This window comes from Amphibalanus amphitrite, unplaced genomic scaffold (assembly GCF_019059575.1).
Source record: "Amphibalanus amphitrite isolate SeventyFive unplaced genomic scaffold, NRLGWU_Aamphi_draft 000185F_arrow, whole genome shotgun sequence".
Taxonomy (NCBI): Eukaryota; Metazoa; Arthropoda; class Thecostraca; order Balanomorpha; family Balanidae; genus Amphibalanus; species Amphibalanus amphitrite.
The window spans coordinates 65,427-90,309 of record NW_024881680.1 but is presented as its reverse complement, the minus strand read 5'-3'; the positions used below and the strand labels follow the sequence as shown (position 1 = coordinate 90,309).

Here is a 24,883-nt window from a genome sequence, read left to right as displayed (position 1 = left end):
GCATTTGATAAAACAGGAATTTTGGATAAGACCGTAGTGAATGGGTCGTGAATCCCCTATGAGATGCTTTGGTAAATCGTACTTTATATTTGTGTCGCCAGATGTCACCCGGCAAATGGGCTGTTCACTTTGCTGTGCGCTGCCCTCTAAGGTATAGGTTTATAGTGGCTTTGCTTCTATATTTTGAGGGTAAATTACTTTAAAGTACATATTTTTAACTAGAAGAAAAAAAGGTGTATCCATTGAGCTGCTTGGTCAGTCATGTTAATCCTCAGACTTTAAAAAATTGCCAACCCGGGCTTTCTTACTAGACCCACCCCGGACTGACTGCATCCACCATTGGCCAGTCCACACCCAAGCGAATTGGTGTGTCGTGAAGGATGGTATTTGGATTCGTGATATATCCCATTTTTATATATGTGACCCGTGGAAGATAAGAGAGGGTGGTGCACCAACTCGTGGACATGCCACGAATCTTTTTATTTTTGTTTTGCATGTGATGATGTGTTAGAAGAGCGCGGGGAACAAGGCGAACTCCCAGAAGTCGGCGAAGGGAAGCCGCGCTCAGCCATACCTACCTACGATGTTCACTTGCTGTTTGTCGGAAGAAGCTATACAGCAAATTAGAATAAACCAGGAAATTGAGAAGCAGCTGAAGAGGGACAAGAGAGATGCAAGAAGGGAGCTTAAACTACTGTTGTTGGGTAAGGTTTACGTTCATTCAAATCAAAATGTTTACAGAAAAGCAGTGGCGCGGGAACTTCTTCCAGACTGGGGGGGGGGGGGGGCTGAACCATCATAGAGATCAACCTAGGGTACCCCCAAATCTAGTTTTCTCATCGGTTTTAGGCCACTTATTTTTCAGACCTTGGCCTTTTCAACGAAAAAAAGAAAATATTTGCGAAAAAGTGAGGTATTCCGTCTCAGCTGAGTGAAGAAACTACCGTTTTGGCAACCTGGAATAAAGGTTTTAAGCTGCCAAATGAGTTGCCGAGTCAGTAAAATAGGTAGAATTTTCACTCACATGCTTTCTTCCTTTGTGACTGACAACCCCTAATTTGGGGAGGGCAAGCTGCCCCAACGGTTCCTGGCCTCATGAAAAGTTGTGAGGCACCGCCCCCATGGCCCCAGAGTTGTGAGGGCAAGCTTCCCCCACTGCCCTCTCCCCCGGTTCCCGCGCCTATGTATGAATCTATGAAATTGTGTTGGTAGATTTCCGATTTCGATTCCTCCAGCTGGGGGGGGGGGGGGCTCAAATACATTACGAGCCCCCTCAGCCAAAAAGTAGGAGGGGCTCAGCCCCCCTAGCCCCCCCAGTTCCCGTGCCATTGCAGAAAAGCTGAAGGTGTTTACCAGAATGTCTTTCTCCTTATGTTTATTGAATTTCATCAGTCCGGTCCATAATCACTCCATATACATTGACAATACGATCAATCATTCTCATGGGCCCTTGAATGTTTACATGCTGTGCTTCAGTTAAAAGTGATGCATACTTTTCTGATTCTCTTATTCACCACAACTTTCTGTGTCTTGTGATCTTATTTAGGCTATAGGTACCTATCTTATTGTGTGTCATGCTTTATCATATTAATCAGCAACAACATGTTATATAAGAAAACTGAAAATAAGGTGCCACTATTCTGAGGGGTGTTCACGGGCACCGCACACTGCTGCGTGCGGTGTGTGCGGTGCGTCCAGCAGGCATGGGGGTAGGGGATGGGTAGGCGGTTCTGACGTCACGGCTGCGTGCGGTGGACGGTCCGCTGTGGCCAGTCCCGACCGGCCACAGCGATCACTGTGTGCGGTGACGGAAGGCTGACGTAGGGACGAAGTGGGTGGAGCTTCGAGGCTGTGTGCGGTCCGACCGCACACAGGGCCCGTGAACAGCCCTCTGGTCCTGCGTACCCTTACCTGGACCATGATAGGATGGGGATAGGCTCCCACTTACTCCTAATGGTTGTTGGTTATTCTTGATTAGTGCGCTTACAGATCATTCACCATTGATATACCAGATAGATACCTACTACTTTATCCTTCTTGGAGAACTATCTACCTTTTCCTAATTGAATCATCTGACTATCCAAATTTCAGTGTGTGTAATGTCTTTGTGACCCATATTTTACCTTGCTTTACTGTGATATTGTTAGTGGTTAGTGGTTACTCACGAAATCACAAACCATTATGTTGAATGTACTAAACCAAGATGTTGTGCCTGCCATGATTCTGTCCTTGTCACTTATATTTTCTGAGTTTGTTGTAACTGCTTGACCCTGGTCTGGCTGCTGTGGCTGCTATCACTCCTTGTCAGAGTCAGAATTGATCAGCTATTTTTTCCAGTTGCTACCCAAACATCATGCTTTGTGATTGTTCAGTCACCAATGTGTGTTCAAGTGTTTATCACACTTCTGGATCTATGTTTAAGCTGTTATCTGTTTCTGGCATTTGTTCTACAAACATCTAGCCAACATTTTCCTGTTCGTGAATATAATTTGTTCTTTAGTATTTCTGTCACTACCTTTTGAGGTGCCCTTTGCCACAGTAATCATCACATATATTAACACTGAAGCGCACTTGATCTTGCAAGCCATTGGCTACATACTCACCTGGTTAACTCACCTGGCTTGGTTCCCAGTGTCATTTAAGGAAGGCAGAAAGTGGTTAGGAGCAGGAACTGAAACACTGACTCCTAATGATACAATAAATTCTGATCCTGAAAATGTATCCAACCATGACATGTAGTGTTCACTTAACCCGCGCACCGACGGGGGGGGGGGGGCGGATATCCGCCCCCCCTGAGGTTTTTCGCGAATAGCGGGAAAACCGCGGCGCGAAATTTGGTATGACTATAACCTCATCAATTTTACACATGGTGTGCAAGTTTGAACCTCCTACCTTTTAAGGTCAGGTCACCAGGTCACTTTGAATGACCCAACCTCAAGTCACTTTTTTGCAACTTTGTCACCGTGCCAGAGCTACAGTAGATGTCGGAGGCCTTTGAAACTCACAGGATATTATTAGGTCATTAGTAGCTACAATTTGTATATCTCGGAATTTTGATATCGGTGACCTAAGGTCAGGTCAATTTCGCGACCTCCCCATTATAAGTCAATGGGGGAAAAATCAACTCCCTGTTTTTACCACTAAAACGGGTCGGAATGGCCCCATATACCATACATGACTTCATATACGATCAACCTTCACTACCTTGAGGTCTGTTTTGCTGTTGGGCAGCTGTGAGGTCATGTGACGTCATCAAAGGTCACCAAAGGTTTTTGGCCAATAACTCCGTACAGGAACAAGATACAGACGCGTGGATGGTCTCATTGTGTTCAGCTCGTCAAGACGCATCGAATGATATACATGATGACCTCGAGGTCACGTGACCTGAGGTCAACCTTTGACCTTGACCTTTCGAGGTCAACATATATATCATTCGATGCGGATTGACGAGAGGATCACGATGATGCCCTTAGTTTGTTCCTATCTTGACTAATTCGAAAGTTATTCGAGAAAAACTCTCTCCATATCTATCGCCGCCATTTTGACTTTTTCGACCCCTGTGACGTCATCTTTGACCTGACCTGAAAATGACCTTAGTAAAAATTGTAGATCTTGGCCGTGCGTATCCGATGCCGTTTACCGCTTGTCGCTATCTTGCTTCGTTCTCGAGATCTCAGGGGGGGCGGTCATCCGCCCCCCCCGTCGGTACGAGGTTGGCGCAGACCCCCGTCGGTGCGCGGGTTAAGCATGGTCCTGTTCCAACCAAAGCATGATTATAATTTTCTTGTCTCATATCACCTTCCCTTGTTACCAATAAATGGCTGTCCTCTCCTTGTGCTGCTTCAAAGAAAAAAAACTGTATGTAAGTGCTGAACAATGTGAAACTCTGTGCTGAACAGATGCTTAAAGTCTTCACCATGCTTATTTTCAGCAAGAAAACTACTCAGTGCCATTTACTATGCCACCAGCTGATTCCTGTTGAATATTCAGGCATTCCCTTTGCTTGGTATCCTCATGTCCAGTTAGTTTCCTGGTTGTAACATTTTCTAGGTACCCTAATTGGCACATCTCTTTATCCCATTTGCATATTCTCTACTATTGCTGATCTTTTTGCAGCTGCTGAAATATTGCCACCACCAGTGACAATGCCTAGCAGTGCCAATATCATCATGTCCCATTCATGATCCTGGATTTTTATGCTAGCTGCACCTTATCTTTCTGCTTGCCTGTACTAAGCTGAATTTGTGTTCATGTCATTTAGTCACTGACTGGCTCACATTGATAATGAGGAGTCTGCCCAATGCCACTCAGGCCAAAGCCATTCATTGATGAGTGCTGATAATAACTTCCTCTCTGACCACTGGCCACTACACTGAGCTGACTTAATTTGACTTGACTTGACCTAGTCTTATTGTGCTCAGTGCTCACACACTTAGATATGTGCTAAAACTGTTGCTCAACAGACCATTAAGGCTGCTAGTAGCTTTTTGTGAAGCATTTACCTGTCACTCATGCTATGAAAATAGGCACTGATCATTCTTTGTAAATGTCACTTATGTATGCTAGTGTCAGGGTAGGTCCTTTTAAACAGTCAACATACAAAGAGAATCCTAGGATTGTCATCACATGCCTGCATTGCTAGCTAGGACTCCCTGTCATACATGCCTTGTTCTCATGTGAAATGTTTTGCCATGCTAACCTAGCACGTTCTCAGCTGTCACCACACTACAGTAGAGTTTTGAATGGATCACCTGAAGACACTGTTAAGATATGATCTCTCTTTCATGATCATGGGACACATAATACCTCACTCTAGGGTCCTAGGTACTTATATTTGGCTATGGTCCTACTCTTTTTGTTGTGGAATTGGCCCTGCAACCCCAGCTGCAGCTATTATCTCATTTTCAGTATCATAAATTAAGTCCTTGAACATACAGATGTGACATTGCCCCTTGTAGCCTTAAACATTTACCCTAATATAAACCAGGAAGTGCTGCCTGCACATTCACTGGGTCTGTGGCATTACTAACCATAGTATGAACTGGCCTTCTCTAAGTGTGTTTAGAAGTGTAGGCATGTCATGTCTTGTTTGTGATTATTGGTCTATTGTGCAGAAGCATTTGTGTAAGTAGTCTGTTGATAGCAATGATGTACTACTTTTCTCTATCACCATTGCCTCAATGATGGCTTCAGTCATGTGTTGCACTGACCTGTTGTGTTTACTTTGTCTGACCATCCTTTTTCCTCTGTTAGTAGTCGCCAAGCAGGGGCTGTATTTCTTTGAAGCACTCTATAAATCCGTCCCATCCAGCATGTGTTTGGTGTGCGTAAGCTCCCATTTAACCATGACGTGTTCGATGTTTGTCGCCAGGAACGGGAGAGTCCGGGAAGTCGACGTTTATCAAACAGATGCGCATCATCCATGGCGTCGGATATACGGACGAGGATCGGCGCGGCTTCACCAAGCTCGTCTATCAGAACATCTTCATGGCCATGCAGAGCATGATAAACGCCATGGAGAAGCTAAAAATTGAGTACAAACAACCGGAAAACAAGGTGAGGACACAGCAGCTGCACAGTGCTCAACCACTGTCTAAGTGCAGTCGTGTGGTGTGTGCTGTGTGTTTTACTGTCCCATTGGCTGCATTTATTGATTACGTTATTCGACTCTCGATTTCATCCAACGCCCACTCACTTCGCTGTCCAATGACCCACGCACCGAGATTATGAATGTCAGGTAGCAAATGATTGTCTAGGTGTGGGAGACGCTTTGCCCGCGTGTTGATGGCCCACCTGGTGGTATGCTAGATTATAATGCAGTGGCTTTCCCGCATGCTGCGTCTCTGTCAAAGTCTGAATGCTGGATAGCTACTTTCTTGGTAGCATCAACAGCAAATCGAAAGCCGGCACAATTGACTACATTTATGGCTAAATCAATCCTTCACTTCCATCAATGAGGGTGTCGAAGGATGCGAAATCCATCAGCGTTTTTTCTCACTTTGTTGAAAAAAATCCAAGATCGTGCGTATTCTTGGTAATTTAGATAAACTGAGTGTCGCGCTGATCAGTGATATAAAATTTGGAAAGATGATTGATTAATAATTTGGTACGTCGCTTGGAAGTGGTTAGAAAAGTGAGAAAAATTGTATGCACAAGCCTCACTGCATAGGTTCTCGCTTTAACGTGTGCGCGTGCAGGGCAGGGTGCCGCTTTTACATCTCAAGAACGGCTGGACCGATTTCGCTCAAATTCAGCACGCCGTTTGCCGTTTGGGACCAGCTGAAGGGATGGTCCGCACAAATCAGTTGGGGGTTTTGACTTGTGCAGGTGCGGCGACCGCTTCTTAACCCGGCACCGCCTGGGCTATTTCCGTACCCACGACAGCCTGGGGGGGGGGGGTCGGATCCGACCCCCCCCCCCCCTGTTATCTCGAGAACCAATGGTCGTATCGAGCCCCGCGAGGCGGCGTTCGAAAGGTCTCTACGAGACCTTCCCAAAGCACTCTTAAGATTTTAAGATTGAGGTCAACTTTCGGGTCAAGGTCAGGTCAAAGGTCAAATTCAGGGGTTTTGCATGATTAGGCTTACGGACAGCGGAATCGATAGCTGCTGCTCGAAACTCACCACAAATGACCTCAAAGACCTAGTGAAGTTACCATGTGCGTATAGGGGTCATACTAAGTACGGGTCAAGGTCAGGTCAGGTCACGAAAGGTCACGGTTTTCACTTTCTGCTACATGGGCGTGCGACACATGTTTTATGGCTCATTTTTCACGCCAAATCCGATGGTAATGGTTATATGTGACCCCAAGTCACTGTGCTGGTGATAAGTGTGCATTGAAAGCATAAAAAATCGTTTATACCATACATAACTAAACGAGGGCTAAGAAAAAAAGTCAATTTTTCAACTTTTTATTTTTGACATAAAAATGCACTTTTCTAGACGAGCTTTGTCCCAGGAATCTAGTGGTGCCATTTGTTTTTACATGCGATGTTCAGAAGTGCCTCTAATTCGCGAAAATGCTTATGACGTCACCATGCCCTATGCATGTTGGAGCTATTTTTTACAATTTGGGGGCCAAAAATCAAGATAGAAAGTTGAAATTTGGGACATCTAATGTTCTAATAGAGCTCTATAACATATATTCCGGTTTTTTGGAAATTCTCAAAATTTTGGATTTTATTAGCTGTTTTCCAAAAAATATAGTTTTTTGAATTTTTAGGGGTGAAAAACGCATTTTATGGAAAATCCGAGATAGCCATTTTAAAGAACTCGTTGAGCTGCGTCTTTTCATGTCCTTAATTTGCAATTTGCTTAAAACCTCGATTTTTGGCGATTTTTTAAACATTTACCATTTTTTGACTGAAAACGCCATGTAGTTACATCACTAAAATCGATATATCTCAAAATTTGTTCAAATTTTTTTCTTAAAAATTGCACAGGAGACGTCAAATTGATGGGGGAGAAGGTATGCCAAGTTTCAAGTTGATAGCGCAAGCGGTTCATGAGTTATTCAAGAAAAACGGAGGGGGGGTCGGATCCGACCCCCCCCCCCCAGGCGGTCGCGGGTTAACCCTCGCCCGCACATGGGGGGGGGGGGGGTTGCCACCCACCCCCCTCAGGTAGTCTTTCTGCCCTGCACTCAACACTTTTAGAGCTAGAAGCCTGATTTTTCGTATAGCTGCTCCTCTATCCTTTCTTGATGTCCACTGAAATTTTGAAGTTTCTGTGGTTTTTGATTTCGGAGATATGACCTTGTTTTTCAGGTCATGTCATGACCCAAATGACCAATTCTCAACATCTTGCGTTGGCTATGGGCCGTGTGAGCTTTTGACACATTGATTTCGGCATTTTTTGCCAGTCTTACCTCCCACCTATCATGGAACATGTTATTTGACGATGTACAGATGTCAAGGTCAGGGTCAAGGTCGACCTAGGTCATCTAAAATAATTGCGTTTTAGGCAAGCTGAATTTACTTTTCGTGAAGTTTTTTGACTGCATTTTTGGTAAAAGCTTCTCAGATCATGATTTCATGTAATATGAACACATAAACAATCGGTGCACACATCAGTATATGTACACACAGACACATACGGACATACAAACACATGTCATTGACCTTGACCTAACTTGACCTAAAATGACCTCATCAGCAAAAACCTGGTCGGGTAGTGTGACAAAGAGGTTCTAGCTGGCTTGGCACCAGAAAACGGCATCGTCATCGGTATATGATAAGCAGCGCACTTGATATCCAACGGTGACCCAAAACAGCAACATTTTTTAGTTTGACCTGACCTGGAAGGTCAATGACTGACCTGAGAAGGTAAAACTGGGTATCATTGGATTCGTCTCTTCCCAAAGAATCTTTTTGGTCTTTACCGCGAAGCTCTATCTCCAACAGGAACGAAATGACACGGGGGGGCACCCCCCCCCCCATGTGCATTCTAGGATGGGAAAATGGCATGTGCGGGCGAGGGTTAATATCGGAAACGGCTGGGCGGAATGCGCTCAAAGCTAGTACGACGCAAGGGGTCAGTTGAAGCTTGACCCTTACGCTTCAGTGTGGGGTCTCGCGTCGCACATGCGCATAAATATTGCGTTCGCCCGTTTATCGCCCCCAATAGGCGTCCTGAAAACTAAGACATGTCATTAGTTAGAATGCCATTTTTTAATGAAGCGTTTGTGCTTGATCCAATTCAACTTCCATTAACGATTACTTATGTCTGTATCATTGAATCAACAGTGCTGTAATGCAGTTGGATGAACTATCCCCAGTCCCCACGTCAAATATTGTACTCAGTGACATTAGATAAGAAAGCACATAGCTCGAGTGTCCATTCGACCTCAATTTCCTTTGTTAAGGCAATGACTTTTATCTTCCGTAAGTCGTTTTGACTGCCTGCTAGTAAAGTGTACGGTATGAAGTGATGCATTTCCTAGCGGGGTTTTATTCCCCGGATGGAAATGCCTGAGCTTGCCTGAGTTGTTTGCCCCGCTTCCTGGTGTTGAAGTTCCAGCTCAGCATCTTGCTCAGTTATGAAGGGCAAGCAAGGTTGACTGCGGTGATTTCCTTTCTTTTCAACATGCATGAGTATTTTTTCATGCCACTTTTTAACGTTATGTCCAATATCAGTAATAGGTAGGTACCTAATGCTGGTAGTTTTGCGTAGACCCTCACGAAAATGTTGAAGCGAGATGGAGATGCATTCGGTCAGTAGTCTTTTTATGGTTATCTTGTCAGTTTTCACTGCGTATTGATCCGTGGAGTTAAGAGTTGGAGGAGGAAGGCGCATATTCATGAATAGACGGGATGCAATGGACTTGATTTCTTGATTTTGCGGTGATGGTAACTGACGTGAGATTCACAGGACTTTTCTCTTCTATGAGCGAATGCCACCCGTTTTTGCAACTTATTTCTGTCCGATTAGCTGTGTATGTTTCCGTTTTGGGGATGGTTATAATTGGAATAGTCGAACATTTGTTACGGAAACGATGACCGATCATGTGCAACGCAGTCCCTATTTTGACATAATACTTTCTAAGTAATGCTCTAGTGTTGCGCCGAGCGGCTTTGTCACCCAGGCTATCTGTGGTCTGTCCGTGTCCGCACCGCACTAGATCGGTCGCCCGCCGCGGAGTCTGGCGTGTCGCGGCGCCGGCCAGAGGCGAATGCTCAGTGCACGGGCACACGGTGTGCCGCGGCGGCGGGTCGGAGGTCGCGGCCGATGGCCGGCCGCTGATGTGCTGAGCTGCTAGGGCCCCACTGCCGGGTCGCTGCACTGCACCACCGGCTCAACAGGCGCCGACTCTCGGGGCCGGCCGCCGCGCTGCCTGGAAACCGCACCGCCCGGCATGTATCCCTTCGCGACCCGGACTTTGTCCCTTCGCGACACCCGTAGAGGGGTCTGCCGAGTCGGAAGGGAGAATTGGAAATGAAATTTACCCTGTCGGCAACAATAAGCTGAATTGTTTCATTATTAGATGGTTGTTATATATCTCTGTCGCGAAAACTTGCCCTTAGTGGGAATTCTCCCCAACTGGCCTATAGAAGCAAGATATAGGTATATCTACATGAACAACTGTTTTCTACAGCCGGCGTATGTTGGTGGCAGGCTGTGGAATGTATTCAGCGGGCTTGTTATCACTTTGTATCGGTGTTTCATTGGCTGTTGACAATAGAGATTGTTTTATTACCGAAAAATTTCGCCTTATCTGGATAAAGCCTTGAGGTCAGCATAAATTTACAAGTGGTAAGATGGCTGAGGCTCTGATCGCCTCTGGAAACGCCGCTGATATCGACTTACAGTGTCAGTCAGTGATATTCCAGACGTCGCAAAAATAATAAGCAAGAGATTCTTTAGCACTGTGCTGGACTGCGCCTCGGCTGTCATATTTTCTGCGCTTGGTTGCACCATTCCATGTGACCTACCAGGTTGTGCAACTTGTAACTGCTTTCTGCACTCGGGGTGGAGAAAGCCCGTCGCGCTGAACGATGTTCTCCGGAAATTCCGTATTAGTATTTCTCACGTGACTGGCCAAGCCGGGCAGTCTGTTTGGATGGGTGGAATCCGTAGAACGTCCCGTTGACTTCCACGCCTATGGTGATTGGTGAATGGTGGTGTGCATATTTAGCTACTAAATGTAGGGGAAGCCCGGGGAACCCCGGGCGCGGGGAAAGCCCGGCCACCCCGTTTGCGGCTAAATTATTCATAATAAAATGCTTAAGTGTCTGTCCTTTCAGCGTGGCAGCTGAGGTAACGCCAACGTAAAAGTTAACGCTAACAAAAATTGTATATTGTTAAAGTTATAGAGCAAAAATGATATTTTAAGGTTTTTTAGCTAAAAACTGAGACATGTTGCACTGTTAATGTTATAACATGCAACCCTAATATTTATACGAATGTTATGAAAGGATCGTTTAAGTGTTTGTAGTGAGGAGTGACGAAGCAGGCTGGCTTAAGTATGACATTTTTTTCCAAACATCGCTGTTCTAAAATAAAATAAGCATAGCAGTGGGCGAGCTTACCCCCAACCGAGAGCTATGCCACTAAACCACTGTTTTCCATGAGATGATATGTACTGAGTAGGTTTTGTTTACACCTAGCCCAAAGATAGATTTCGAAAATAAACATGTCATCATAGACAAAGCCTCTTCGGCCTGTCGCTCTATTCCAGTGCCTATACCTATCAAGTATGGATTAAGGGCGATTGCTTGCCTGGTTTTTACTGTAAAATATGGGAGATATCCGCTCCATTTTAACGGTTTTTAGTTACCCTCCATCAGTTTATATCAATAAGTGACTAAGTTTATGTTTGTATGCTACAAGAACAGTCATGACACTTGAGGTCAACTAGGGTCAAACTATGTTTTTGCAGATAACGCGACAGACAATGAAGCTAGAGCTTCAAAAATGGTGTCGTTTTGTTTTTCTTCATCAGCCGAGTCGAATGATATGCAATATGATGCATTTAGGTAAATGAAAAAATAAATTTTAAGAAATTTTGAAATACACATTTTTTGTCAATTTTGCATCACGATTTTCATCGACCTGTGCTGTATATGTGATATACGCTAGCTAAAATACCAGTAGTGACATAAACTCTAAGATGTCCAGAGCTAAACAGTACCTTAATATTTCACTTTCTGCAAATATTTGGAAGACACATAATGGTTTCATCAACTCGTTGTAAAGCGCTGGAGAGGTGGCCGGCGTTACCCCTATGCCGGGCTTACCCCAGAAAAAATAATAATTTTTTAAAACTCGAATTTCGCAACTTGATACTGTTTCCACAAAAAAAACAAGTTTCTGGGACAACACGGCCAATTAACTTATCTAGCTAACAGGATATTAACATTTTATACATCACGCAAGGTATGCCATAAAAATGAAAAAGAGCTTACTATGCCAGGCTTCCCCCGGCTTCCCCCACATTGCATTTGTATTTGGGACTGATTATTCTTAGTAAAATAAGTAGGAGCTGGCCTAAGAGCCTTCTACATAAGAAAACTCGACAGTGAAATAGTATTTTGAGCAAGAGAATGCCGATAGTATTAGCGTCTTCGAGGGAAGACGGTCCAACCAAGTTGTTTTGATGCCATTATTTGGTGTTCCGGAAGACATTGACTGAGCGTTTCTGGACTGGAGGACGTTGTACTCGGTCTCTGATGATTTAATTCTGCGTCCCGCACGGCGCGGAGTCCCGCCGTTCCCCTGCTGTCCAGTGGTGCCCCTCCCTCGGCCCGCCGTCCGGGTACCCGGGGCGGCGCTCTTCTGTCAGCGAGGGTCCGGCAGTGATACCGGCCGGCCGCGTGCCGTGCCGGCGCTGCTCGCCGGTCACACGGGGAGTTCCTGCTGCCACCGGCCCGCCGCCGCGCCGGTGAGCCCCTGCCGGGCCCGCGCGGCCGGACCTACTTGCTCTGAGTTCCGGGCGGCCGGTTCTCCGAATGAGACGTCACTAGCGCCCGCCGGAGAGGTGGGGTGTGCTTGGCATTATGCCTCGCGCAAAACAGGATGTGTTTGTTGGCATGGTTTCTATCAGACATGATTCGCCATCGAATGTCGTGGAGTGCCGAGTTGTTACGATAGTGGCATGATTTGATGACGCTAATCGTCATTAGCATCGGTTTCACCGCTTGATGCGCCTCCCCTGATTATCTCCATCGAAGTCCGTCCCGCGTCAGTTTTCGTCTGGTGTCCGGTTCTCTGCTAAGGTCCCACCGATCTACCTGGCGGAAAAGTGGCGCTGTTGCGTGCCCCCTGTCCCCGCTGCGCGCGCGTGGGCGAGATCGGGAGGTCGTCCGGCCGGCCGGGGCGTATCTGACGCCGCGAGGAGCGCGACTGGGCGCCTATCGGGTGGCCGGCCGCCGATAGGCACCATTTTATTGGCGCAACAGACGCTGTCGCCGGCGCGGGGCGGCCGCCGCCGCGGCGCGCTCGTAATCTCCGGGCGCCGCGAGCCGGTCGCGCTCGCCGATTGTCGCCGCCGATAGTGTCGCGTCGTCCGGTCGCCGGAGGTGGCCGCCCGGGCGGGTAGGGCGCCCAGACACGCGCCCCGTGCGTGGTGGTGTCAGACGCCGCGTCGTCAGAGCCGCAGACCAGACACCGGTGAATCCGAGCTGAGGCCTCTTGCACCAAACTACCCACCTAGGTAAATTCAGATTTTACCTAGATTCTCTTGCACCAAACTACCTACCAAAAAACGCTACCGTGAAAATTTACCTAGAAATTCTACCGAGCGGCATAAGAACTTACCAATTGTTAAAGTCCGACCGGCTGTTTTCCTCTTGCACCGAAAGCCGGAAAGAAGTACTCGCGGAGGAATTTTTGACGGTTTGACGGTAAACGCGGGCTTCCAAAATAACTAGCAAAACCTTAGTTAAAATGATTCAATTAGTAACAATAGGCACAATACATGATAATCCACGGGTACTTTTATGTAAATTAGGCATTACAAAATGTTTAGACAATGATAAATCAATGTTTTATGAGTGAATAATAATATAATTGACCAAATGCTCCATGGGTTCACAGAGGTGCTTCTCCGTATCAAGGCGATAAACCTCCGTAGCAGAACAGCCAGGTTGAAGACTCACTCGTTGCCGTGGAAACGAAGCTTATTTGTTGAAGTAATTCAATATCAAAATAACTTCTATCGGTATTTACGTAAATGAAAAATGATTTCATAATACCAAAATGTATATTAATAAAAACAATATCCATTTAATTGTTTTCTTTAGTTACTATTTGTTTGCGCCCACAAATAATTCGTCGCCAAACAGCCAATCAAAGCAAATCCTAAAAACGCGAGCTGTCAAATTTACCTAGGTAGGTAGGTAGGTAGGTGCAAGAGAAGTTTCCGCCGTAGGTAGTTTTACTAGGTAGGCATTTTGCCGATTCTACCTAGCTAGGTATTTTGGTGCAAGAGGCCTCAGCTCACCTGTGTCTGGGGAATAGATTGGACTGAGTTCAATTATATAAATGGGTGAAGATTGATGCTGAACGGATTTTAGAATTGATATGATCCGATTCGTGTGTGTAGCTGAATATTACCTGGAGACATCCTTTTTTGGCGAAGTTCGAAAAACCTGTTAAATTTGATACAGGCGTGCGTTGATCGTTGATCACAGATAATCCCTACGTTGAGGCTCCAACCTCGCCTGGCCTCTGATATGAGATTTGTCGCCTTAGCTCATATCAAAAATGACCATACCACGGCAATATCATAGCAACATTGAGCAGTTAATCTAAATTATTTCCCCGCCACATTGCGGGGGAGTGTGATGCCCTTCACCGTTGGCCCGGAAGCTGCTGCGCCGGGGTCGGTGATCCGCCCGGAGTGACGCTGCGGTCTCGTGCGGCGACTACCGGGCCACGCCGGCCGACTAATAACCGTGCTGGGGACGACGTCCGTTCAGATAGACGCCCCGGCCGCCTCAAGTGGGCGGTGTGTTGTAGCGTCGTCGACCGCCCACTCGGGCGCAGATAGTAGCCGCCGACTCGCGGATAAGATGGTGCTTCGCTGCTGCGCGTGACGAATAAGTCGGGCAACCTGCCGCGGAACCGCCTGATGTGGTCGAGTGACCGGGCGGATTTGAATAGGTGACCACGTCTAATGGAGATTAGTCGGGATTAGTCATTAGTCAATAGATATGTCTATTGACTAGTGCGTACGCTTAGGTAACGACCAATCACCTCGCGGGTCCATGCTCTGCCGAATATATGAGATGGCTCGTACACGTGACTATACAGAACATTGGCTCGGGATATGTCTATTGACTCAGTAGCGGCGGAACACCCTCAATTAACCCGCGCCCCGCTGGGCTATTCAGCCATACGCGCCCTGCTGGGGGGGGGGGGGCAGATTCTGCCCCCCCTGTCTAACTTCCGAACCGATGGTCGTAGAAAGACGGGGAAAACGGCAATCGAAAGCTCTCAACAAGGCGGATCTAAGGAGCCCAAAATTTTTTGCTTAAGTAGGTCAGAGGTCAGGTCAAGGTCAGGTCAAGGGTACAAAATGCAAGTTTCTACAGTATCGGCCTTGCACCGTAGTTGCCGAAGAATGGACTGAGACTGATTGCCCAAAACATGTTCTTAGACTACCAAGACAATATTCGTTGCATACAATGTCATTCAAAGGTCAAGGTCAAGGTCAGGTCAGGTCAGGTCAGGTCAGGTCACCAAAAACAAAATATAGAAGAGGGCATGTGCGACACATGTTTTATGGTTCATTTTACTCATAGAATTCAATAGGCACACTCAATAAGTGATATGGACCACCTGTGGATGAATTTCAGGTCGAGGTCAGGTCAAGGTCAGGTCAAGTGAGGTCAAATTTTGAAGTTGGTTGTTAAGGCCCAAAAAGGTGTCTATCTGATGCAGTTTTTCACGGCGAATCGAATGGTGCTATTTTTGTTTCCGTACGAGGTCTAGAACTTCCAAAAAATCATTTTTCAAAAAATTTGTGTGTCGTGACGTCATAAAATTTTGAATAACTCCCACATTTTTGAACCGATTCTTCTGAAAATTGGTATGTAGATGCACATGGACCACTTCTCTGACATATATTCCGGTTTTTTCGATACACTCAAAATTTTGGATTTTATAACTATTTTCCCCAAAAAATCAATTTTTTGAAAAAAAAATTGGGCCAAAATCCAAAATTTTCAAAAAACCGAGATAGCCATTTGATAGACAACGTGGAATCACGTATAACCTTTTTTGTTACGTCTTGATTCCTTTAAAAATGAAGATGTTAGCGGCGTTTGAAATTTTGCCGTTTTTGAGGCGAAAATGGCGAACATGACGTCACTAAAACGTCAATTTCTCAAAAATTTTCCGACGGATTTCGTTCAAATTTTCAGGGAACGTGTCAAATTGATGTATGATAAGGTACTGAAAGTTTGACGTCGCTGGCGTAACGCGTTTAGAAGTTATTGGCGAAAAACGGGAGGGGGGCAGATTCTGCCCCCCCCCCAGCGGGGCGCGGGTTAAGGGGGGGGGGCACTGCCGACTTTTGGTCCCATTCTTTCCATGCAACGCCCATAGGGCTAATGTAAAAATGCCAAAATCAAAGGGGGGGGCACGGTGCCCCGGTGCCCACCCCGTTCCGCCGCCTATGTACTATTGGTCTCAAGATAAGGGTCCAGGCGGCCTGGAGGTTTGATGCGGTGAATACCCTCACCCTCGCCACAGCTGGAGTGGGGGTAGGGGAGGGGGTGCGTTCGGCCTGAGTCTGACAGCGGGGTCGCTCGCCGCAGTGTGGTGTCCAGCGGTGCAGTCGGAATCAGGCGGAATTATGCCGGCGGCGGTAACCGGTCGAAGGGCCTGGCTCAGTCGCGTCTCGAGACGAGTTACCGAGCAGGGTGTCAGCGATAGATGGGAGGGGTGTGGTCAGGGCGCTGTTTGATCACCAAATCAGCATGCTGTCAGTTTGCTGGCGTTTCTCATCTTCTCATTGGTCGTTGATGAACCACACGTGGTGTGTGCGATTGACCAATGAGAGACTAAGAGACGCCTGTAACTGGCTTCCATATATTGGAAAACCGACAGCAAGCTGAAAACACGACAGTGCATGGGGCGCACTAGCTTAGAAGGTCGCTCCGCAAAAGCATAACTTTCCATAGATGAGGGTGACGGGTGTTACCTACCCCAGACTTCTTGCGATTGCTCTCAACAAGGAAACCTGAAAGCTGAAAAATAGCACACCTGACTTGATTCAAGCCGATTCTCTGGTGACACCAACGAGCAATTACATTTTCAATTCTTGTCGAGTCACTGACCTATGACGTCATAAAAGACTTCACTCGGTCCCAAAATATTGCGGCTTGGCAACTCCGCCATTGCTAGGTCAACTTCTGCAGATAAATAAACACACAGGACTTCATATTCTTCCGAGACCTTGCAACTTTTATGTCTCGTAATTTCTAGAAGTTCACGTAAAGCTAGGTCAATGACGTGACCTCCCTCACCATCATAATTCAACAAGGGAAATATCAAAATTTATGTTGATGACAAAAAAATGATTTACGACTATCGTTTGCACATAGAGTCGTGCTCGTGTCGCTTCACTCCTTGCAAGATCGATGCTCAACTTTTGAGTTGTGAACCATGTGCAACGTCATAAGCGACGTTACATAGATATTGGAGTTTTTTTGTCATTATTCTTCACCGTAGACAGTGTTTACAATTGCTTCACGTGCAAAGAGAAAAAATTGCCAGATGTCGTTTACCTGATTTGTTAAACGTCTAGACGTTTGTATAGTCTGAAATATGCCGTATTTTTTACATTAAATGTATTTTTTAACTTAAGTGACCGAAAGATGCCGGTGGTACGGGATAAAATTATTAAACCACCCGTAGGTAGACAAATATTTCAAACGTCTCGCCTGTCGACTCGACGTTTAAAAAATTTGTCCTACCTACTCGCGGTTTAATATAAATTAACTACCGTTCCAACTAAAATAAGGTGGTTATATATTAAACCGCGAGTAGGTTGCACAAATATTTTAAACGTCGAGCGGTTAGGCGAGACGTTTAAAATATTTTTCTACCTACGAGCGGTTAAATGATTTTATCCCGTACCGCCGATATCTTTCAGGCGCTTAATGATGAAGAATACATTTTATATAGAAATACGACATATTTCAGATAGACGAAATGTCTACTAGACGTTTAACAGTTTGTTAATCGTCTAGACGTTTAAAAAATCAGTTACACGACATCTGAGGCCTGTTTCACTAAAAACTTGCGATTACAAGTGTTTGAACTTTACAATTCATAAGTATTTTTGCAAACTATGTAAAATCGGATTTCACTAAACTTCATCACCAGCGGCACCTCCGATAAAAAGAGTTCGCAAAATAACTTGTAAACAGTAAAAATGTTTTTAATCAAGAACTATAACATGTTACAGATATTGCTTCTTTTTATCAAACTATGTCTAGTATTCATGTCAGAAATTGCAGGAATAAATTAAAAACAATGATGCTGTTTCTGAATGGTATAAATGATAGTTCACGATATCTTATTATTGAAAGAAAATAACACGTAAAACATTTGACAGCAGAAGACTGTTGAATGCAATTATGGCGCGCGAATGACAAAACATGACGATATTTATTTATTGCTTGTAGCTGGTTCGTAGGGATTGTGCTAAGTGAAAAAGAGCATATAATGACTCAGCATATCATATTTGTTTTAAATAATTGATTGCTTTGCATCATTGCACAAAAAGTAATAAAATTCCAAACGTAAGGGCCACTGGAATTTCGGGTTTGTAAGTACAACGTTTTCTTTCAAGTTTTTGGTCTTCGTGAAACAGAAAGTTTGCGATTTCGATGTTTCTTACAAACTTTTTTCTTGTAAAAAAGTTGGTAAATTTTAAACTCAAAATTCATGCTCGGAGGCTTCGTGAAATCCAAATTTCAAATGTTGGTAAATATTTCTTTTAAACTCAAGTTTTTTCTTTGTAATTACACACTTAATTTGTTAGTGAAACAGGCCTCAGATAATTTTCTTTCTTTGCACGTGAAGCAATTGTAAACACTGTCTACGGTGCGAGATAACCGCATTTAAACATCCACGCGCTATCCTCTAAATTACAGGGTCATCAATAAAAGATGACATAAAGTCATCCCCGCCAGAGGCGTAAGACATATTGCATAAACAGCTCACCGTTGGAATGATAAATCTTAGACATTTTACATAGCACAAACAGAAATCAGTTGTGTCGCTCGAAGAAAACTTGCTTCTCCGTGCGGCAAACCTCGGCCAAGACCTTCGCTCCGTGCACATCCTTGTATGGAATCAACTTTTGTGGTTTCTTCGGCGAAGGAACCTGTATTATTCTTGCGGGTGCTTGCTGTAGCGCGAGCCACTTTTCGTCACTCAATATCACCCTTTCGAACCATTCTTCCGCTTCACTGAGCCGTGAGCCAAAAGGTGCACGCTTCCAGCCTCGACACCATGCTGTCAGGGGAGACGGTCATTACTGTTAACGCCAGACCCCTTGAGACCCTAATTTTTCGCGATTACTTTTAAATGCGTGAAGGAATTTCAACCAAGCTCAGGACATGGCCGTTTCAAGACAGGCCGAAACTTTTACAATTTAGATATTTTATCGCCATTTCAATATTTCAGGCACTTGTCATTGACTCGTAATGTTAAATTTCGAGCAAGATTTTCATCCGGTGTGTAGAGGCTATCACCAGTCAGTCTGTGATACGTTATGACGTCACAGCTAAGCCCCGCCTCTGTGGTCTTGGCCTGCGGCGGTTTCGGGCCGGCGCGCGGTCACTCTCGCTGTGGCGGGGAGCGGGGACGGGCGACGGTCGAGGGGTGCCGAAAGCCGGCGGAGTTGTGCGTAGCGTCTTGGCTGACAGTGCCCAGAGAGCGACATGATGACTAAGGAGTCATAAATGCTCAATGCGCATTGCTTCTACAATGCTGATATGTTCGCTGATATATATATATATTTTTTTTATAAGCTGCATATGACGGGCAGATGGCATATAACTGACATAAGGTTAGGAAATATTCACCTGTATTTAAAGCCTATGGCCTTGCAGATAATGCGATAATGGGATGTCGGATGTCACCAAGTAGCTGCCGATTTGTACATCGCTATGCAACCATCGAACAACGCAATAATAAGTTAATTGCCTGAGCTTCACATCATACGGCTCGCTCGTATTTCAAACAGATACCCTACATCGAAAATCGTATTTGTTAGGAATCGTTAACGTTTGTTCGAAGCACGACTGAGTAGTAGGTTGAGGAGTGATGGTCCTCTTGGTCCTATATACAAGAGTCAACAAGAGCCTAACATTTACTTGACCGTCTGCTGCAATTGACTCATAGCACGTGAAGCGTCAGCGAAATTCATAGTCCTTCACAGATGGCAGGGGTGTCGTTTGTACAGAGGTCGCTGATGGGCACGGGTCAATGCCGCAGTCGTGGGCGGAGCCTAATGTCATATGACGTAGAAAGCCTCTATCCAGGATGGAAAAACAGTTAACATTACGAGTCAATGACAAGTGCCTGAAATATTGAAATGGCGATAAAATATCTAAATTGTAAACGTTTCGGCCTGTCTTGAAACGGCCATGTCCTGAGCTTGGTTGAAATTCCTCCACGCATTTAAAAATAATCGCGAAAAATTAGGGTCTCAAGGGATCTGGCGTTAACAGTAGGATCGGACGATACTGTTTCCAGTTCAGTTTCTTCTTGTGGAGGAGTGTCCATATTAGAGATGTCAATCAAATACCAACTTTTTGGCATACCGATACCAAACCGATACCAACTTGGTATTTGGCGTTTCGAGGCTAACACATTTGGTATTTTATTGGTATTGTGAATCCTCGCTACTGTAAAAGAGACTGTGACTTCAGTAAAAAGTTGGCATTTCCCTGATATTCCCAAGTCGATTCGGTTTCGGTATTTTCCCACGGTTCCTGTTGGTATTTGGTTTGGTATCGGTATCACGACTTTCTGTAATTGACATCACAAGTTCATATATTAAAAAATGCCTTCCCAGGTTTCTTAAGCCATTGCGAACGTGAATACTGCACAGATTACTGAAGAATTGCTAGACTCTCTTCACCTTCGAGCAACTGAACAAGGTCCCAGCACCCCTGGTCACTCTGCAGTCTGGATTTTTCCTGCTTGGACTTCACCGTTTAACCTCAAGCAACTCAAATTGCGGAGCGAACTCAAGAGTCCAAGACCCTTGATGAACTGAACGCTGCCGTGAGTCGTCGAAGGCTTCGTCTGCACGATGGCCGGCGATCATTTGGGGCTCCAGCGGGGGCTTACTTTACGTCATTCGCAAATGAACACCCTGCACTTGTGCACGTGACCTGACCTCAGAGGTCACATGCTGATCTGACACTTTTAACTTGATTGTGAATCGCTGGGTGTTGTTTTTGTTTGCAAGGCTCTTAGCTTAATAATGGGCGAAACGGCGGCGGGGTCCCCCCCCCCCCCCACACACACACACACTCTAGACGTCTCTCGGTATTCAGAAAGCCTATAGGTCCGACGAGGAATAACGGATACAACGACAACGAGATACGTGCACTCTTGAAATATGTTTGTTACGTGTGGATTTGATTTTTGAGAACATTTCCTTGTCTTGTCTACAAGCTGAAGCTCGCCAAGCAGCCTTATGCATTACCCAGCTGCATCGCTTCGAGTCCCATCAGTGGGAATGGCTTCTACACTCTACACTATTAGTGCTTTCTTGGAATTATATCACGTTTGATAGAATTATAAAGCGAACACATAGCGAACGGGGCGAGAGTAACACTTAACATATTGTTCAATGGTTAACCCTACCGGAGGTTTAACAATGTAGTTATTGAAATGAACTGTTCAACACTTGTTCAGCGCCATAAATGAAACTATATGAAACAGTTGGAAATTAAAAGTTATGAAGGTTGAAATATGCAACCGTTAAGATAATGATATAAATACATAGTGACGTTCTCGGCGGTATGCCGATCATGACGACATTAATTGCCATGTCCTAAACAAATTGCCACGTCTTGCAGTCTAAGGTGAAACTGCAATGAATGATGCATGAGCTACATGGTCCGGCATAAGTTTTATCCTCTAAAAAATGTTCTCTCTAAGTTACTACATAGGGGACAGCGATTCTCTTTAGCGTTCAGTTTATTTCCCACGAACAGGGACTTACATACGAACGCAAATTTACATGTTGGCAACTAGGTAGTGCAGTAAATACGGCTGGATTTTTTATCAAGCCCGTTTGAGCTGTAACGACAAGGCGCCGAGGTTGGCCGCCGGCTTCTGTTTGTCCAGGTCCTGCTGGACGACAGCCCGAAGTTCGTCGATCAGGATGAGGTCCGGAGGGCAGCCGGCTAGCATCTCTTTCCTTCAGAAGTGTGGCACGTTCAATTCGCATCACCGCTAGGCCTTGGCAGAGCGATGAGTTGGCGCACCGTCCTGATTGAAAATGCATGTCAACATGTCAGTGACCATGCGTTGGCTTAGTATTGGGCCGAAGGTAGGTAATGAGCCTTGGAGAGCTCTTCCAATTGCGTCTCACGGTCCTGTTTGGAGATGTGATAGCGCTTCAGCGCGAGCCGCTTGGCCAATTTTGTCGCCAACTACTGCACTGGCCCCTCTTCCCGGTCGCCTTTTTCAATGCGATTTCTGTAACGTTTGAAATGGTAGGCGCACACCGGCAAACTGGAACGATCAGCAACACTGCCAGCAGCCGTATGCTTATCCCACCAACACCGGACTGTGCAGACAGTTCGTCTATAATTAAGACTTGCAAACAAAAACAACAGGCAGATGTCCCAACCAATCAGCAATGACACGCTGTGACATTTCGGCCTGGAGCATGCCGACTGTCTGGTTCAGCTCCCTTGATAGAAATTTCAGACATTCACCTAGCGACGCAGCCGTTCAGGTGGACAATCTTTGTGAAACTGGCCGTAGCTCGGTGATCCGTGACCCGAGGTTCGTTCGTCACCTCATGCTCTGCAGCCAAGGACTCGCAATGCAGGAGTGCAGCCTGAATCGTCATCCTTCAGGTGTGGACACGATTAGGAACAGGAAAGTGTTGTCATAGGTAGCGGACATAACTTTTGCGGAACGATATATTATCGTCCTGTAGTGTCTTTCATCGTCAGCGAGACGCTACATGGAGTTAAAATGGCGAGCGGCCCTCCCGCCGGAATGGTGAGCGTCCTTCTCTGTCAAACGCGGCGCTAGTTTCCGCCTAAGCTCCGCTGGCCCGCTCGACTGCTATGTCATGCGGCACAGTCTACAAGTACAGGTAACCGGTCGCGAGATCGGAGCTCCGTAGCACCGAGCGAGTGTGGCGAAGGTAGGGGTATTCACCGCATCAAACCTACAGGTCGCCTGGACCCTTATCTTGAGACCAATAGTACAGTCACCAGCACTTGCTACCCATCACCCCCGGACGGCGGGGGAGCAAGCTACCACCGCCCTTGCGAGACTAGCGCCGCCATGCGCCAAGAAGTGGAAACACCACGTGACTGAGGCCACGTGAGGGCAGGGTCACGTGATGGAGGGGCGGAGCATAGTAGCTTTTGCGCCCGACACTAACTGAAATGCGGCGCTGTGATTGGGCGCTTTAGCATGAATGAAGCCCCGGCGCCAGAATCAGCCGTTCGCCTTATATGGAAGGTAAGCCTGTGCGTTTCACTGTTCTGTGTTGGTTTGAGAGCCACGGCACCATACGAATTGTGAGCCCCTTTGAACGGGTCACCGCCCGAGGCACTGAGGCGACGGCTGTGCCGGGCAAAGCCTAGCCTGGTGGGAGAGGTGGGCCAGGGAAAGTGCGATCGAGCAGCCACACTGAGACGTGGATTGGTATTATCTAACCGCGACAAACGATGTCAGCAGCCTCTTTTCGTTGACACGAAAAGTTTGACAGACAACGTGGGCAGTGCCCAATCAAAAGCTACTAAACGATTCAGTTAACCCTATTAGTGGCAGGGGGGTTGTTTTCATCCACCCCTCAGTTTTTTCGGGAATATCTCCGAAACCGCTGAAGCTACGATGCTGAAAATTTCTGACTTTTCCTAAAACTAAATTGGGCACATTCCCTGAAAATTTCAAGTTCATAACCTTACCAGGGGCGGCTCCAGAGCACTGGGCATTGGGGGGTCCTATTCGTGAAGCGAGTCATTTGGGCGAAGATCACGATGCTGATGTATTATAACTGTATGCACCAGTTTTACGAACAGTGAATGAAAGGTATCATGTGATAACATATACAAAGTTATTGTGCATCCTCTTTTGACACGTTTTTGTTATAATAGGCGGATCCAGGCGTCCAAAAAGGGGGGTTATGTTTTACCTCCCAACATAGGTGCCCTGACACCGCCTATGCATGACCAATACAAATGTAGTCGTTCTCTCATAAGAAAATTGTAACATAACAAGACCATTACCACCCTTTTTAGAAACAGTACCAACAAAAACCTTATATACTATACTTTTTGTGTACCCCCAATCTCAATGATCTGTATCCGCCTATGATTTTTGAAAATGCATATTTTTAGGATCCATGTGAATTCCTGGTTCATTCTCTATCGATCGGCAAAAGTTGCGTTAAGATTGGTTCAGAAACCTGGCCGTGATAAACAGTCTAAAACGTATCTGCAATTTGCCCGTTTTTACCCCCCTCTACCCCCCTATTGACATTTTTTTAATTTTTATTTTTAGAAATGTAGATCACGTTGAGCGAAATCGAATGCCGTTTGAATTTTGAAAATCGGCCCCTTAGATCTCGAGATATCAGGGGGGGTCGTAAACAGCCCCCCTGCCACTAATAGGGGTAGCCAGGAGCCTGCCACTAATAGGGTTAAAAAGTTGGCGAGATAACCAGACCCAATAAAAAACTTTAAATTCGATTTTGATTGACAAATGACATACAAGCCCGCTGTGATGGACCAAAAAAGGAGCTGAACAGTTCACACAACTTCTAAAAAGCTCAACGGTAAAAATTTAAAAGTCAAATGTTAAAATGGCAGCCTGCATGTTAAAACTCGGGTCCGGCGCTGGCAGGAAGCCTATATTGCCAAGCTTGCAATTCCACTACGTTGTAATATAACCAAGAGTTATGTGAGAGCAACAACTGAAAGCCTCGAGCCCCGTTGGGGGGAGGGGCGCGAAACAGCCCCCTCTCCTTTTCAGTCGATATCTCCTAAAAGTATAGCGTAGGTCGCCACCAAACTTTCAAGACCCCTCCGGGCATCATTTTACACCTTGTGACCAAATTTTTCCAGAGCTCTTATGAAAGGTTAGTCACAAATGACGTCAGAGTGACGTCATGTTCTGCCATTTTCGACCCAATAAAAGGTTTAGCGGGAAGAGCTGTCAC

The 24,883-nt window shown here is 45.8% G+C and overlaps 1 protein-coding gene across 2 annotated transcripts in view; it reads left to right on the top strand.

Moving 5' to 3' along the window:
* The first annotated feature begins 148 nt into the window (after positions 1-148).
* The window catches only part of LOC122384266 (guanine nucleotide-binding protein G(q) subunit alpha-like), an 88,309-nt gene continuing 63,574 nt past the window's right edge, over positions 149-24,883 (top strand). The window contains exons 1-2 of one of the 2 annotated variants that reach the window (XM_043371465.1): positions 149-704; positions 5,372-5,556. In XM_043371465.1, the coding sequence (XP_043227400.1) occupies positions 584-704; positions 5,372-5,556 (306 nt within the window). In that variant the 5' untranslated portion in view covers positions 149-583. The remainder of the gene's footprint in view (positions 705-5,371; positions 5,557-24,883) is intronic. The other variant, XR_006257005.1, reaches the window with a different exon arrangement.